The following is a 17071-nucleotide window of genomic DNA, read 5'->3' on the forward strand; positions in this document are numbered from 1 at the left end:
AATGCAGGGAGGAGCTCAATGTGTCCACTCACCATAAACTACATTTCAAGTACAAGAGGAAGGAGAACATTCCCAAAATGCAAGGAGGAACTTCAGGAGGTATCAGCTCACTATAAATTACATTTCATGTACAAACTAAAGAGACAACATTCCCAAAACGCCCAAAATGTAGGGAGGAGCTCAGTGTGTCCACTCACCATAAACTCCATTTCATATACAAAAGGAAGGAGAACATTCCCAAAATTCATGAAAGAACTTCACCATAAATTACATTTCATTTACAAACTAAACACAGAACATTCCCAAAATGTAGAGAGGAGCTCAACGTATAAACTCACCATAAACTTCATTTCATGTACAAGAGGAAGGAGAACATTCCCAACATTCATGGAGGAGCTCCAGCAGGTGTCAGCTCACCATAAATTACATTTCATGTACAAACTAAAGGGAGAACATTCCCAAAATGCAGGGAGGAGCTCGATGCCTCCTCTCCCCAGGACCTGACCTCTCCCAGCAGAGCAGAGACCCTTTCACTCAGTGCCAGCCCCAGCTGAGCAGGAACACCCAGCAGGGAGCATTTCCCCCTCCAAAAAGCCAAATGTGATCCAGGTGGGCACTCACCAATCCTCAGGGAATGGGGGCTGGCCCAGATCCTCATCAGCCACAGCAGAAGGAGCACCAGAGGCGCCAAGACACGGAGCATCTTCCATAAATCCTCATGGAGCCCTGTGGTGGTCTGGGCATGACATAACTCTGCAGGGAGACACAAAACACAGCCCTGAGCCCCTCTGTCTCCCCACAGACAAAGGCTCTGTTCACCCCAGGAGGAGGAAGTTATTTACAGACTATGAATTATTCAGGGTTGGAATCAAAATGGGCAGAGAGCTCTTTGCAAAAAAATAAAAAGGAAGAAACACGAGGAAAAGTCCAAATATTTCATCTTGGCATTTTTAGTGTTTCAACAAAAACAAGTGGAAATCAATATTGAGTCACATCTCTGACTTCTATTCTCACCCACCCCCCCTTTATCTTTCCACTCAGAGCAGCCTGCAGCTCATTATATAATACTGACTGCTGATTTTAGGAGAGGAAAAAACATTTTCATAGCAAAACACGACTTGAGGGAAGGGTTTAGGAGGCAGAAGTCACTTGGGCCTCACACCAAACTGGAAACCAGTTCCTTGCCACAATTCCAGCCACCTCCTTCCCTCCCTTTCAGGAACAAGAGGATTCAGAAAACTTTCAGACTTTTACATTCCAAGAACATCTTTTTATGTCCTCACACAAGGTCTCACCACCCAGCCACACAGATGTCCAAGTTCCAAAGTCAGAACAGCAGCAAAATGAAGGGCAGGAGGTGGAAAATCCACAAACTCATCATCAGCACAGATATTGGCACTGGCTGTCCCACAGCAGGCTCCTGCAGCACAGCTAATCAAATTTGTAACAAATACCACTTTAAACAGCTTCATAAAGGGCAGATTTTACTTCATAGAAAAAAATAAAAAAATAAAAAAAACCAAAACGCTTGTCTCTGGAGTTGATAAAATTATCTCCACAGGCAGCAATGTCCTTAAATGCTGACTTTGAGTGTTTCATCTGTTACCTTATCTCTCCCTTCTCCAGCTTGCTGCCAAACATTCTCACCCTCTTCCATTTGTCTCATTCTTGGGCCAAACACCGAAGTCCTGACACAGGCAAAGTCTTTAATCTGCCTTTGAAGTTACCAGGAGTTTTGTCCCTGCCTTTTACTTGCAATTTTCCAATTAATCTATTTTTAGATTACATTTAAGACTTCCTCCAGCTTATCTCAGCACTCTCCACAGGGACCATCCCTGGGAAATGCAGAGACAGGGCCACAGAAATAAAAACCCAGGCAGCTCCAGGACTCCTCCACTCCCTGGGGTTTGATCCCTTGGGAATCTCCCACCTCCAGCTCTCCCTGCTCCATCCCAATTCCAGAAAATTGAGGGATCTCATTTCTGTCAGCCAGACATGGGAAGAGCATCCCAATTTCAGCGCTCTCAACCCATTTTAAAAAGCAGGAAACTCCCCAAAAAACACCTGGAAAATCATGAGCCACCTCTGTGAAGGGCAAATAGTAATTTTCTCCATTTTTTTCCCCTCTTTTCAGTGGGAGTTCCACAGTAATTCCTGGGGAAGAGAAGCCCTAAAAGGTTAAGCACATGGGAAATTGGTTACTTAGAAGCTCTGGCAGTGCAGAGACAGATTGCAGAGCAAAGCATCATTTGAGCTCTTTGAGCAGCTATTTCCAAACTTCCCAAGATGTTGATGAAACAGCAGGATCACGTCAGGCTCAGAGTGTGGAGCTGGATGGAGCTGGTGGAACAAACACAGACACACACAGACAGACAGACAGACACACACAGACACACACAGAGATCCCCTCCCCATGGAAACTGGGATGGGGACACCAGGACACCCTGAGGTTTGGCACCCAGAGTTTCCTCGTGCTCAGTTCTGGCTCTGAAGCTGCTCCCTGACACTCACAGCCCTGTTTTCCTCCTTTTTTAGGTCCTTTTAGCTCCTGCTTCTCGTACTGCTGCCCCCAGGGTGCTTTCCTTGCCAGCCCCTGGTGATGAACAGCCACAGCTCAGTGAAAACATCTGGAAGGGAATGTCAGACCAGCACAGGGCAGGGAGAAGGGTAACAAATCCCTCAATTCCCAGCCAGACAGGAGGGAAATCCCTGCCTGAAATTCGAGTTTACATCCCCATCATTCCCTGCCAAAGCTCTATGGAATCACCTCAAGGAAGGGCATGCAGGGGCTGGAGCATGTCCAGGGAAAGAAAATGAGGTGGGGAAGGGGATGGAGCCCCAAGAGAGGCTGGGGGAGCTGGGAAAGGGGCTCAGACTGGAGAAAAGGGGATCAGGGGGGGCCTTGTGGCTCTGCACAACTCCCTGACAGGAGGGGACAGCCAGGGAACAGGGACAGGAGGAGAGGGAACAGCTCAGGCAGGGCAGGGGAGGGCAGGGTGGGCACAGCAGGAATTTCCCCATGGGAAGGATGCTCAGGGATTGGAACTGCAGTGCCCATCCTGGAGGTGTCCCAGGAACACCTGGAGGTGGCACTGAGTGCTCTGGGCTGGGGACAAGGTGGGGATGAGGCACTTGATGGTCTGGGAGAGCTTTTCCAACCTCAATAATCCTGTGAACCACCAAAAAAGCAGCGATTCTCATCTGAGACTCCACAACCACTCCTATGGGACAGGGGAAAAGCTCCTGGCACTGCCCTCCCCAGGACAGACCCCAAAGCTGCTCCTCCTGCTTGCAGCCTGTTGGAGAGGAGATTCTCAGAGCTGCCTGTGCATCAGCAGCTCGGAGTTAACAAAGCTGAGCAATAAATCCAGGGCGCCCGCTGAGCTGCGCTCGGGCAGCGCGGGGCTGTAATTACCTGGGACATGGAGCACAGGGGGATGCTGCTCCACCTCACACACTCCTCACCCCTCAGGAGGGCTTGGCTTTTGGAGCACAGGCCCAGGGAACAGCTGCCAGCAGCAGAAATGCACCTCAGGGGCTGCCAAGCAGCAGAAAGCACAGGGTCCTACACACCATGCCCATGGAGCATCTGGCTGCAAAATACCTGGGGAGAGGAACAGGAGGATGCCAGCCCAGACTAAGGATCAGCAGGGAAGGACAGAGAGGATTTCCCTTCTAGCCCAGCATCAAAATGGACAAAGATGTGTCCAGTCCCCACCTGCTGCCTCCTCCCCAAATCCAGGCACCAGAGGGTGTGAGCACAGTTCCCTCACTGTACATTCATTTTCCCTTGCTGAGCTTGCCGTGCTCCCAAGCTGCCTTCCAGCTGCAAGGTGCATCTGTCTGCCCCTCACTTCCCCAGGAGATGCTGTAAAACAGGAGTTCCACCCAGGTGCAGCAGTGAATTATGGCCACAGCCAGGGTACCCACTCCAGTGCAGCCCCAAATTCCACACAGAGGGAGGAGGAGAACTTTCCTTCGTGCAACACAGATATAAAGCCAAGAAAACCCTGAAGAGACAAAGCTATTTAGCAGCTTGCCACACTAATTCTCGTGCATGTGAAGATGACTTATCCCAGACTCATCCCTCAGCTGGCTCAAAATAAATCAAACCAACTTCCCCTGCTGAAGTTTCCAGTGAGAACATGTCAGGAGCTGAGCATTCACAGCTCCTGCTTTAGTGGCTCCTCTTTCCTGGGAGAGCCTGCTTGATGGACAGCTGTCTGTGGAGCATTCCCAATCTATTCCCCTCCAAAAAAAGAGTGGGATGGCTGGGAAAGAGTTCCCTGGGTCCTCCAGGGTGGGAGGTGCCTTGCTGAGAAGCTGCTGCTGGATCACGAGCTGACCCCTGTGTGCAGCACAAATATGGAATTATTTCCCTGCTAAGCCCCCTTTCTTTAATCTTTCAGCTCGGGAAATTCAAGAGAATAAAATAAATCAGGGCTACACTGGAGAGTTTTGTGTTCTCCCTGGAGATAAAAGTCTCTAAATACCAAGCAGAATTATGGACGATTTGCCTCCGAGAGGGAGCGAGTTGCTTCTGAAGCTGCTGATACATTTTTAATGATTGTGTGAGCTCTTCCTCACTGCTATCACCACAGAGTCCTGCTATTTGGAGATTTCTGCAGGAAAATTCTTCGACAGTAGAGCAGAAAGTCAAAAGGCTGAACAAAATGTTGAATCACCAAAAGAAAACCCCAGAAAAGCCCTGTGCTGAAGCTGCCACAGAGATAAAGACATCCCTGAAAAGCAGGCACCTCTCTGCTCGTTCCTCTGCAATCCCTGGCAAGGACACTCAAGGAATCTGCTGTTATTTCATGGAATTATGGAGTGGTTTGGGTTGGAAGGGGCCTTAAAGATCATCTGCCATGGGCAGGGACATCTCCCACCATCCCAGATTTCTCCAACTTCAGCTTCTCAGAGCCCCCTGTGATTTCTGCTCACAGTTCCAAAAATGCAGAGCCTGTTCCTGCCACACCTGTCCCCATCTGCAGCCAGGTCCAGGCTGCCCAAAAACCCCAACGTGTTGCTTTTATCCCCATTCAAGGATCTGCTGTTATTTCATGGGATTATGGAATGGTTTGGGTTGGAATGGTTTGGGCAGGGACACCTCCCACCATTCCAGCTTTCTCCAACCCAGGACACTTTCAGAGCCCCCTATGCCAATGATTTCTGCTCACAGCTCCAAAAATGCAGAGCCTGTTCCTGCCACACCTGTCCCCAGCTGGAGCCAGGTCCAGGCTGCCCAAAAACCCCAACGTGTTGCTTTTATTCCCATTCAAGGATCTGCTGTTATTTCATGGAATTATGGAATGGTTTGGGTTGGAATGGTTTGGGCAGGGGCACCTCCCACCATCCCAGGTTTCTCCAACCCAGGACACTTTCAGAGCCCCCTGTGCCTGTGATTTCTGCTCACACCTCCAAAAATGCAGAGCCTGTTCCTGCCACACCTGTCCCCAGCTGGAGCCAGGCCCAGGCTGCCCAAAAACCCCAACGTGTTGCTTTTATCCCCATCCAACCCCACACTGCAAACCCCCCTCCAACGCCTTCTCCTGCAAGCTGAGAAACCACAAACACCCTGGAAAAACCTGGCAGCAAATCCCACCTTCTCCAGGCAGATTTTTTTTATTTTTTTTTCTTCCCAAGCAGGAATTTGGAGGAGGCTTTGGTGTTGATGGATCTCTCCCTGCCTCACCAGAAGCTTGATGAATGGTGAGAAAACGCAGCTTGAGCAAAGCTGGAGTAATCCTCACAGCTGAGACAACAAATTTAACAGCTGCAGAGCAGCAAGGAATTGGGGAAAAACTGTCAGGGAATATCAACAACCAACTTAACGGGGCCTTTTTCATTCTTTCAAGAGAGCTCATGCCTTTTGTAAAGCTGATTTTGGGTTAAATGGAACAGGCAAGAAGGGAAGGACCTGAAAAACCTGGAAAAAAAACATCTCAACAAGTGGCTGTTGCTGGGCTCCAAAAAGTGTCTCAGAGGGAGGGGAGAGCTGCACTGACAGCCTGCCCTGGGGCCACAGAGATGGAAGTTCTATTAAACTGAAAAATCACTCCATTTAAAGCCACCACTCGGCAAAAAAATGCATAATTAGCACGGGTAAATCATTACCACGAGGTATTGTTGCAGTCAAAAAAAAACCTCTGGGAGGCTGAGGCAAGGATGATATCTATAAAGAGAATGAATGGCTGGGATTGCAATGGTAAATTTGAAGGGAAAAAAATCCAAATGAATGTTTGGATGGGGTGTAAACCCTTCATGCTGTGAGGAGTTGGTGAATTCCCTGGTTTTGAGGGATGGAGAATCAGCCCTCAGGGCAAGGCTCCTCACACAGCCTCTGGAAGCAGCCAGTGCTTAAAAAAGAGACTTAACAACATGAAGCAGAGCTCTGTTCCAGTCTGGCAATTTCTATGTTCCTATAAAAGCCACGTCTCGTTTTTTAGATTTCATCAGCATTAAAGAGCCTGTTTGCTCACACCACCCCTCTCTTTGTCCTCACACCAGAGCCAGGATGGATTTTGCAGGGGGAGAGGCAGAGCTGTGGTATCTCCCTTCCCCAGGTGGCAGGGGATGAAAGGAACCTTGGGCTGCCCATCACATCTCACCTCTCCACAAGAGCAGGGAAGGTGATATTAGTGATAAACACCTGCTCAGCTGGTACATAAAATGGATTTTTTAACATTTTTATTCTCATTCCCCTAGCTGTGTTCTTTCTCCTTTTTTTTTCTTCCATCCACCCTTCGTGACTTCCAGAAAAAGAAGCAAGAAAACTTCAAGGAGAAAAGAATTCTGGAGGCAGTGAAGCAGAAGGACGAATGTATTGCTGACATTTCTCATTGCTGTGGATTATTTTCTTTAACTTTCTCTCTCCCCAGCCTTGAGCCCTCTCATCTCACCCTTCTCAATCCTGCCCAGAATTAGCAAAGCCTGATCAAATTTCCCATCACTGCTTGGAGATAAAAGCAGTGTCCCCATCCTAATTCCTCACAGGGACTGGGCTATCTCAGAGTGAGATTTCCCCCAGCATTATCAACCCCGGAGCTGTGAGCACAAGGAGACTTCAGGACATCTTTATTCCATTTTCCTCTCCTGCCCAGGTTTATCACAGGACCCATCAGCCCTCCCAGGCTCAGTCAATGCTTGAGAGCTCTTCAGGCACACAGGAGTGAATGATGAGTGTGGAAACCTCACCTGCCCCCTCAGCCACGCTCACAAAACTCCCATTACAGCATTAAAAAAAAAAAAAATTCATTGGGGCAGCTCCCTTGATCCTGGCAGTGGGTTTGAGCTTTGGGAATTCACTGCAAAGCCCTGGGACACCCAGCAGCTCTGCCCTCGCTGCCCTGCTCCAAGCCTTGCACAAAGGAAATGCTGTGGCTGCTGAGAAAACACACAGAGTGATGGATGCACTGAGCATGGGAGAAAAACACCCCAATATTTCAGATTGTGGGGTTGTTTGGTGTAAAACACCCCAATATTTGAAATGGTGGTGACCCTCCCTAGGAGTGAAACACTCCAATATTTGAAATTTTTGGTGTAAACCTCCCTGGGAGTGAAACACCCCAATATTTGAAATGGTGGGTTTGTTTTGTATAACTCTCCCTGGGAGTAAAACACCCCAATATTTGAAATTTTTGGTGTAACCCTGCCTGGCAGTAAAAGGTCCCAATATCTGAAATTGTGAGGTTGTTTGGTGTAACCCTCCTTCTGAAAGAAACACCCCAATATTTCAAATTGTGGAGTTGTTTGGTGTAACTTTCCCAGAGAGAAAAACACCTCAATATTTGAAATTTTTGGTGTAACATTCCCTGGGACTGAAACACTCCAATATATGAAATTGTGGGGTTTTTCTGTGTAACCCTCCCTGGGAGAGAAACACCCCAATATTTGAAATTGTGAGGTTGTTTGGTGTAACTTTCCCTGGGAGAAAAACACCCCAATATTTGAAATTTTTGGTGTAACCCTCTCTGGCAGTAAAACACCCCAGTATTTGAAATTGTGGGGTTTTATTTGAAATTGTGGGTTTTTATTTGAAATTGTGGGATTTTATATGAAATTGTGGGTTTTTTGGTATAACCCTCCCTTTGACTATAACACCCCAGTATTTCAAATTGTGGGATTTTTTGGTGTAACCCTCCCTGGCAGTATAACATCCTAATATTTCAAATTGTAGGTTTTTATTTGAAATTGTGGTTTTTTTGGTGTAACCCTCCCTGGCAGTATAACACCCCAATATTTCAAATTGTGGGTTTTTTGGTATAACCCTCCCTTTGACTATAACACCCCAATATTTCAAATTGTGGGTTTGTATTTGAAATTGTGTTTTGTTGGTGTAACCCTCCCTGGCAGAGCCACCTGAGCCTGGCTGCTGCTCTGGCTGAGTCCCCCAGCCCCTGGTGCCTCTCAGTCCTGCTGCTCCAGCTGCCCCATCCCTCTGCCAGCAATTGCTGCTCCTGGCAGCAGCACAGCCCCAGCTTTGCCTGTGCCTCACCCCCTCACTGTCAGGCTGCTGAGCAATGATTTGCACCTTGCACAGAGCACCAAACAGCCCAGCACATCCTCCCCACATCATCTGTCAAAACCTCCCTGGCTGTGACCATCCCCTGATTGAAAAAAACCACCAGGAAAAGAGAGAAGTGAGGCCATGTGGGATTCCCTCCCTCCCTCCCTCCCTCCTCTGGTGCCCACGATTTATTTTTATTAACAAACAATAGCAGTTAAAAGCACTGTGGTCTCCCACTGTGTGAGACACTCTCAGCTGGCTTGGAGCTGAGAGGAAAAATCTGAGAGGAAAAATCACCAGGCTGGGGGAAGAGGAAGGGAAGGGTTTCTGATATGGGAAGGACAGTGAGGTGCCATTAAACAGGAGCCAGGGGTGGCCACAGCAGCTCTGCTGGTCTGAAACCACAGCCAGCACCTCCATCCTGGAGCAGAACCTCAATCAATCCATGACCAGCACATCAGTCCTGGACCAGATCCTCAGTCCTGGACCAGAACCTCAATCCTGGACCAGAACCTCAATCCTGGACCAGAACCTCAATCAATCCATGACCAGCACCTCAATCAAACCATGACCAGCACATCAGTCCTGGACCAGAACCTGTACCAGAATATCAATCCTGGACCAGAACCTCAATCAATTCATGACCAGCACCTCCATCCTGGAGCAGAACCTCAATCCTGGACCAGAACCTCAATCAATCCATGACCAGCACCTCAATCAAACCATGACCAGCACATCAGTCCTGGACCAGAACCTGTACCAGAATATCAATCCTGGACCAGAACCTCAATCAATTCATGACCAGCACCTCCATCCTGGAGCAGAACCTCAATCCTGGACCAGAACCTCAATTAATCCATGACCAGCACCTCAATCCTGGACCAGAACCTCAATCAATCCATGACCAGAACCTCAATCCTGGACCAGCACCTCAATCCTGAACCAGAATCTGGACCAGCATCCCAATCCTGGACCAGCACCTCAATCAATCCTGAATCAAAACCTCAATCAATCCATGACCAGCACCTCAATCCTGGATCAGAACCTGGACCAGAATATCAATCCTGGACCAGAACCTCAATCAATCCTGGACCAGCACCTCAATCCTGGATCAGAACCTCAGTCCTGGACTAGCACCTCAGTCCTGGACCAGAACCAGCACCTCAATTTGTGACCAGCACCCCAATCCTGGAGCATCATCTCAGTCCACGGCCAGCACCCCAATCCTGGACCATTCTCAGCACAAAATATGATTCTGAGGGTTGTTTACCTCAGATAAAGACTCTGGGCAGGTCCAAAATCATCTCTAAATAATGAAGAAAAGCTTTGTTTGCCTCCCCACCCCTGGCAGGCACAAACCCCTCTATGTGCAGCTGCTTTCTCCCGTTTAAAGTGGCTCTCCTGACACATTTTATGCCAAATTTATTCAGCAGAAGACTCCTCTCTGCAGACCTTGACTTCCATTAAACACCTCTGGTGAGGGACAGAGCAGAGTTTGCACTGCAGCCAGCAGTACAGGAGGGGATTTTTGGAGAGGAAAATGCAAAGTGATCTCTCCAGCTGAGGTGGCCTGGGGACACTCTGAGGTGAGCAGAATCTGAGCTGCTCAACAAGTCAGCCTGCAAAGAAACCCTGAATAAATGAGCACAGCCAGAGCCCTGGATTCATCAAAAGCTTAACAAGGAAAAAGGGTTTAAATCAGCAAAGGTCTTACACTGAGAAATGGATAAAAATTGAGTTTTGGAGTCTGGGTTTTGTTCCAATAGGGAACAAACAACCGTGGCTTTTTCAAATGGATGTTCCAGTGTTGCTCCATCCCTGGAAGTGCCCAAGGCCAGGCTGGATGTGGCTTGGAGCAGCCTGGGATAGTGGAAAGTGTCCACAGCTTTAGAAATTCTAGCACAACAGTGCAAGATCTGACACCCACTACCATTAAACCTTTCATTCTTCCAACCTTCCTGCCTGTCTCTTACAAAACCACGTTGTGAGTGCACAAAGTGGGTGTAAAACCCACTCAGGACCCCACTTTTATTACATTTCAAGGACTGCATTCAGAAGGAACTGCTTCAAACCCCCCCTTTTTTGAGGTTTCCTTGCACTCTGGGCATCACCTTTAGCACAGCAAACAGAGCTGATCAGAAACCCATTTCCCCTCCTGGAAAGCCAGGACTTTTCTAGTTGTGCCACACTTTTGTTTTGCTAAGTGGAGACACTTTTGGGGACCTGCTCTCAGCCCTTTGGCTCCCAGTGATCAACCTTCAAAACACAAAACACCAAGTCTCCCCACCTCTCCAAAGGCTGCTGTTTTTCCACAAAAAAAAAAAATGAAAAAAAAAAAAAAATTCTCCTTTTAGCAAAAAAAAGGCTTTGATGGAAAATTTTCAGCTCTCCCAGAAGAAAAGAAAGCCAAGGAGCACAGAGCCCTATTTGCTGCTAGTGAAGAATTGCTGCCACACCAACGAGGCTCTTTACACATGAAGGAAGTTCTAAAATATGAATCGGATCTGTGAACATCTCAGGAGTCTGGAGGGAGAGAAAGCTCTTAAATGCATCAACCTGATCTCTGGGCTACAGAAAGAAGATTAATCTATTTATTTAACTTAGAGTCTCTGGCAGATTCAAGAGGGAGAAGAAAGGAAAACAAAGCAGCCTCTACCAAATCAACCTGCAAGAAGTGGTTTATGGCCAAAAAGCCGGGTTTGCTTCCTTTTATTGCTGCCAAAACTCTAAGTGAAACAAATAGATTCATCTCCCATCTATCACCCCAAGAACATTTTGATCCATCCCAGCTCCAAAAGTCTGGATTCTGAGGCTAGGAGGAGGTAGTTTGTGAATGGCTGAGGATGGTATTTGTGTGTTTTAATGGAGTGAGGATTGCTGGGGGTGCATTTGGATGACAGGGAGCATATGCAGGGGAAGGAGGTGGGAATGAGGACAGATGCCAAGCTGAGAATAGGCACAAGAAAAGCACAGGGGTGATAGGTTTGGGGGCAAGGGAGCAAGAAAACCTGCAAAAGTGATGGGATGGAAGGAAAATCCAGGAGCTGGGAGATGCAATGGCACAGCTGCACACCACCAGCAGATGCAAAAGAATAATGCAGCAATTAAACAGTCTTGCAAGGAAGGCAGAATCAAAGTCCAAACTTGTACATGAAGTTGCAATTAAAGGCATTATTTTGCATGAGAGAAGCTTTTAATCCTGCTTGTAGCAAAAGTGACAAGAAGGAAAAAAAATAATTCAGGCCAGAAAACCATGGGTTTGATTAATTAACAGCAAAAACACCAATTAGGGGTGCAGTGCTCCTGTGCTGCTGAGATGAAACACCCAAAACCCAGAGGGATGGAGGAGAATGGGCAGCCCTGGCACTTTTCCTCTGCTTGTTGTACCCACACACCAAATCCCACAGAAAAGAGGGGAATTGTGGCTCTGGGGGAAACACCAGCCAGACAAGGGGAGCTCTCAGGGGTTATTATTTGCTGACCTCCCTCCCTGGTGGGGATGTGAGACAGAGGGGATGGGATTTGCTTTTAATCCAACAGAGGCTCGGCAGGAGGAGCATCCCCAGAGCAGGGATGGGGAGAGGACAAGAGAGGCAGTGTTGGCTGACAAAAGGAAATTTCCTCTGCTGCTGTGGATACATTGCTGGGCAGGAGACCAGACAAATCTCACACTCATCCTTGGCAAGAACCTGCTCAGCTTCTCCCTCCCAGCACCACAACAGCACAGAAAATTCTCTCTCAGACATGACTTGTCCCCACAGCCTTGGCTCTGGCACCTCTCAGTTTCTCACCACGCTCCCCTCCCCGTCTCATGGCCTTTTGTGGGTTTATTTAAGGCTTGGGGAACCTTTTGCATAACGGGAAATTTGGGCTCAGAGCAGCTTGCCTGGTGATGCAAGAGGTGCTTTGGAACCCAGCAGCACTGAAGTTTCATAAGAAAGGAGATAAACTCCTTTCTGCCTGCTTTATCCTGTGTTTCTCCAATACCTGGCCACTTTACAGAACAATTCCAGCTCCCTGTGCTTCTGCCTGAGTTATTCCCCATTTCTCCTTTTCTGCTAAGGGGAGCTTGCCCAGACAGAGCAGGAGATCCCTAAAGGTGAGCAGAGATCCCCAAAAGTGCTAACAGGGCTTGCACTGCCATAAAACCACCCTAAAAACAGCTCCCACAGAAACTTCCAGCATTGATTCTGCACCTGGTCCAGCAGCAGCCCATGGCAGGGGGCTGGAATGAGATCTGCTTTAAATTCCCTTCCAACCCAGAGCATTTTGTGATCCTGTGATTCAAAGGGAGGCAGCATCTGAGGATAAATCTCACAGAACTTGGGGAGGTTTTAATGCAGTGTGGTACAAGATGAGGAGTGACACCACAGCCATGGCCCTTCTCCAGAGAGCAAAGATCACTTGGCCTCATTAACAAAGAGTGACACAGAGCCCCACAAATGGCCTCAGCATGAAAAACAAATTTGTTCCCTGAACAAATCCACAGTGCCCACCTTGCCAGCACAGGTCAGCTGCATCAGGCTGGCTGTGCTCCTGGCTCAGCAGCATCCCCAAAACTGCTCCCAGAGCCCTCATCCTCATCAGTGATGTCCAATTTCCAAACTGAGCAAGGAGCAGCCCTTCCCAGAGCTGGCTTTGAGTTGTTCTCATCACTGGCTTGACATCAATTCCAGTTAAATGAGGGAAGGACAAAGTTATGCCCAAGCTCATCACATCACTCTCCTCCAGCTCTGGCATAAATTGTGCTCATTAACCAGGCTCAGCCCAACTCTAATGTTTGCATCTTGACCCATAAGCCATCCAGACCCCAGCACCATGTCCTGCTGCAGCTGGCAGCTCCAGCCCAAAGTCACAGCCTGTCTGGCCAGATGAGCCCACAGCATCAGGAATGTGACATCCTGAGCCTGTCCTTGCTCATCCACACACTTCTGCTCGTGTCTCAACAGCAGAAAGGGGCTCAAGCAGCTGAGCTCCCACCACCCACTTCTGTGCCCATCCCTAATCAATCTGGAACAGCCACATTTCATGGGGATGCAGGCTCAGAAAAAACTCCTGCTTTCTCTGAGTTTCATGAAATCCCAGTCTGCCAAGGAGAGAAAGATTTCCTCACAGAGGGAAGGGCTGGGTGTTCAGCTCTGCTCCCACCAGGCACCAATGAATCCACCAGGGAAGGATGCTATGCACGCCCTGAATGTGGGGGAAATCATCAATTAGAGCTTGCTGAGCTCAGCCACGAGGCACAAACAACTCTCCAGGCTGCCTTAACTCCCAGCTCGCGGGAACCACTTGGGTTTTATTCCCCCACCCTCTGGAATTCTCTTCACCTCAGCCCTGCTCCAAGCAGAGGCAGTTTGGAGTGGCTGTGATTCAGCACAGCTCATTTTGAAGCAGTCTGGAGCCCAGCAGGCTTCCAAACTATTCCTGCAGCCACCAGCCCAGCTGATTGCTGCTGACTGCTGTCAAATGGCAGCCTCTGAGCCTCCCCCTGCCCCCCAAAAAGAAAAGCTGTTAATGCTAAAATCCACATTATTCCTTCCTAAAAGTGGTTTCCATACTGCTGGTGAGAGAGAGCAGCACTGAAGGTGGAGGAAGGATCTTGATCAGCCCCCCAGCCTGAGCTGGAGCAGCTTTTCCTCCCCTCCATCCTCAGCCTGAACTGAATCACAAACATCAGGGGCCATTCTATTCTCTCTCTGCCACCCCCAAAAACGCTGCTGCTCCTACAACAAACCCTCCAAGAGCTCAGGGAGATGGTGACCTGTTATTAACAGAGCAAGCTGTGGGCAAATAGAGCCTTAAACCAAAAGCAAAAGCAGCTGTGAGCACCTTGGTGGTTCCTGGTGGGGAACAGTCCCTGCCCTGAGCTCTCAGGAAGGTTATTCCACACCTGGATTTCAGCTGGGCATCATCCCTGGGGGCTCCAGCTCCAGCCCAGGGCTGTGGGAGGGATGGGGATGGAGAAAAGCAGAGCCCAAAGTCCTGCAGTGACAGTCCTGGCCAAGCACAAGGCACAGACTCCTCTTCCTCCAGCAGCAGCTCCAGCCAGGGAATGCAGCAAAGAACGATCGGTGCAGAAAGCCTTTGACACATCAAGGGGGAAAAAAAGCCAGAAAACAACACTCTCAGCAATAAACAGTGCATAATTTGCTGCTGCTGAGGCGCTGGATTAACTCTGGCCCCCGAGCAGGCTCAGATTCTCTGTCCTGCAGGAGCTCTGTGAGCAGCCCTTGCAAGGAGCTGCTCATTAGGGCTGCAAACACCCAAAGTCCTTCAGAGCCAGCTTCCCCCTGAAGTTCACTGCCTGCTCCCTCTCTCCTGCACGACTGCAGCCACTCAAGCCCCCTAAAAACAGAGTTCATCTCCCTCAGGGTGCACGTTTATCCCAACAGCTCCCTGATTTGCTTCACCCTGATGCCCCCCCAAGCTTGGCAGTGCTCATCAGGAAAACTGAAAATAGCAGCAGCAGCTCTCCTCCTGTGTGCCTGCTGCAGCCAGGTTGATGAGTGCCTGTCCTTTTTTCCCTGACTCCCACCTGCATCCGAGCATCCCCCTTCTTCTCCCATCCCCATGGCTACCAGCACTCTCTGCCAGCTGCCTGCCAAACAGCCCTCCTCGGGGAGGAGGCATCAGTGCCTGCCTTCCCCTGCTCTGAAACTCGTTCCCTGCTGTTCTCCCCCCATCTCCTCTATTTCTCCAAGCTGTTTGTGTTTTTCCCTGTTTGTTCTTGGGGCAGCCCTGCAGAGGAGTGTGGTGCTGTTATCCAGCCTGATGTGCCAGAGGGGGCACAGAGCCCCCACATAGCCCCCACAGAGCCAAATCAACCTCAGGACCATCAGGAGGGCGGGGGAGAGACACAGCAAGGAAAGTTTAGTGGGAAATCCCTGGTGCTGCACAGCTCCTGGGCTGTAGGGAGGCAGGCAAGGCTCCTGGATTTACTGAGCCACTGCCATTCCTCTCTGCCATCCTCCACCACAGCCTGGCAGCACAGGAGCTGCAGCAATGACAGCAGCTGGCTTTCCATGGCATTTTAACTCAGATCCATTCCTCGGTGGCAGCTCCACCAGCCTTGGCCACTCTGCTGCAGGCTCAGCCCAGCAGAAGCTCAGAGAGAAGAACAAAGAATGTTCTTCACAGATGGGTGTCAATCCTGGCCAGGAAGAATTCCTGCACTGAAAGGGTTGTTAAACATTGCAGGGAGGTTTGGAGCCCCCGTCCCTGGAGGTGGCACTCAGAGCTCTGGGCTGGGGACAGCTTGGACTCAGTGGGCTGGGAGGTTTTTTCCAACCTGATTCTGAACAGTCCTGCCCTCCCCATCCCAGAGAGGAGCACAGAAGGCAGAGACAGCAATCTCAATGTTTGGGGAAGAGGAGGAGTTAAAAACCCTGAGCATTCAGAGCAGGAAGAGGCACATTTCTGCCTGAGAGCAAGCCAGGCTGGAGGCAGGAGCAGAGCATCCAAATCCCAGGGAAAGAATGGACAGCCTCCAGATCCCTGGATTTATGTCAACCTGGAGACCAGACAAGGAGCCATTAATTCCTGAGCTGTCCAAGCAGCAATTGGATGAGTGACAACTTGAGCAGAGCCTACAATGGCCCGATGTCCCCAGGGTGCCCAGCAGAGGATGCTGGCTCTGCCTCCGGTCCAGGAGAGATCCCAATTCCCCAATTCCCACTCTCCTCAGCTCCCAGCCCTCTCCACCTTGGGCAGGGCTGATAAAGGAGCTGCCTGGCAGCCCTGGAGCCTCTCCCTGCATCCTCCTCCCATCCCTGTCCCTCTGTGCCCAGGCTGCTGCCACTCAGGCAGGAATTGCTCTCTGGGGAGGGATGGGGGGCACAGGATTTGCAAATCCCTCCCTCGGAGCTGACAGCAGCCTTTCAGCCCAACAACAGCTCAAAACGCTGCTGAAGAGAGATATTTTTATGAAAGCTCCCCCCCTCCACTTCTCCAAAATCATTCCAAGCTCCTTTTCTTAGGCACTTTGAAATAATTAAAGTCTTCCATCAAATTATACTGAAGATCTCTATGAAAAGCCTTTAATTTCCATTCACTTAATGTAACTCCATCCACCAGATGAACTCTGCAGGGGGCTCTTTTTATTTGGGGTTTTTCTTTTATCCCATTTCTTTTTTTTATTTTATTTTTTTTCCCCTACTCCTTCTCCTAAAACATCACGCTGGGAAACTTTAATTTGATTTTAGCCTGACTGGAATTTTGGGTTGTGCCACATCCTGCACAGCTGCAGTGGGGATTTGGAGCTCTCCATAACATTTAATCAGCTCCTGGTGGGCAGCAGCAATGTCTGAGCGTGGGGTGGGGATGTGAGTGAAGCTCAGAGTGAGCAGCAAAACCTCCCCAGCCCATTGCCCCCTCCCACAGCAATGCTGGGATAACAAAACGTGCTCCAGGCAGCAGAGAGGGGAGGGTTTCTTATTTTATCTGAGTGGGGGAGATTGCCAGCCTGACCTTTAGCTCAGGGAATAAATAGCAGGGATCTTTCCAGCCCAGTGACTTCTCCAGGTGACAAACCCCTTAATGAGCAAGAAGTGTCCCAAAAGAGAG

At 49.3% G+C, this 17071-nt stretch overlaps 1 protein-coding gene across 1 annotated transcript in view; it reads right to left on the bottom strand.

Moving 5' to 3' along the window:
- Positions 1-17071, bottom strand: part of GRIK4 (glutamate ionotropic receptor kainate type subunit 4) — a 183714-nt gene that overhangs the window by 121045 nt on the left and 45598 nt on the right. The window contains exon 2 of the mRNA XM_033081660.2: positions 622-753. Coding sequence (XP_032937551.1) covers positions 622-703 — 82 coding nt within the window. The 5' untranslated portion in view covers positions 704-753. The remainder of the gene's footprint in view (positions 1-621; positions 754-17071) is intronic.

Source organism: Catharus ustulatus, chromosome 28, assembly GCF_009819885.2.
Source record: "Catharus ustulatus isolate bCatUst1 chromosome 28, bCatUst1.pri.v2, whole genome shotgun sequence".
Classification (NCBI taxonomy): Eukaryota; Metazoa; Chordata; class Aves; order Passeriformes; family Turdidae; genus Catharus; species Catharus ustulatus.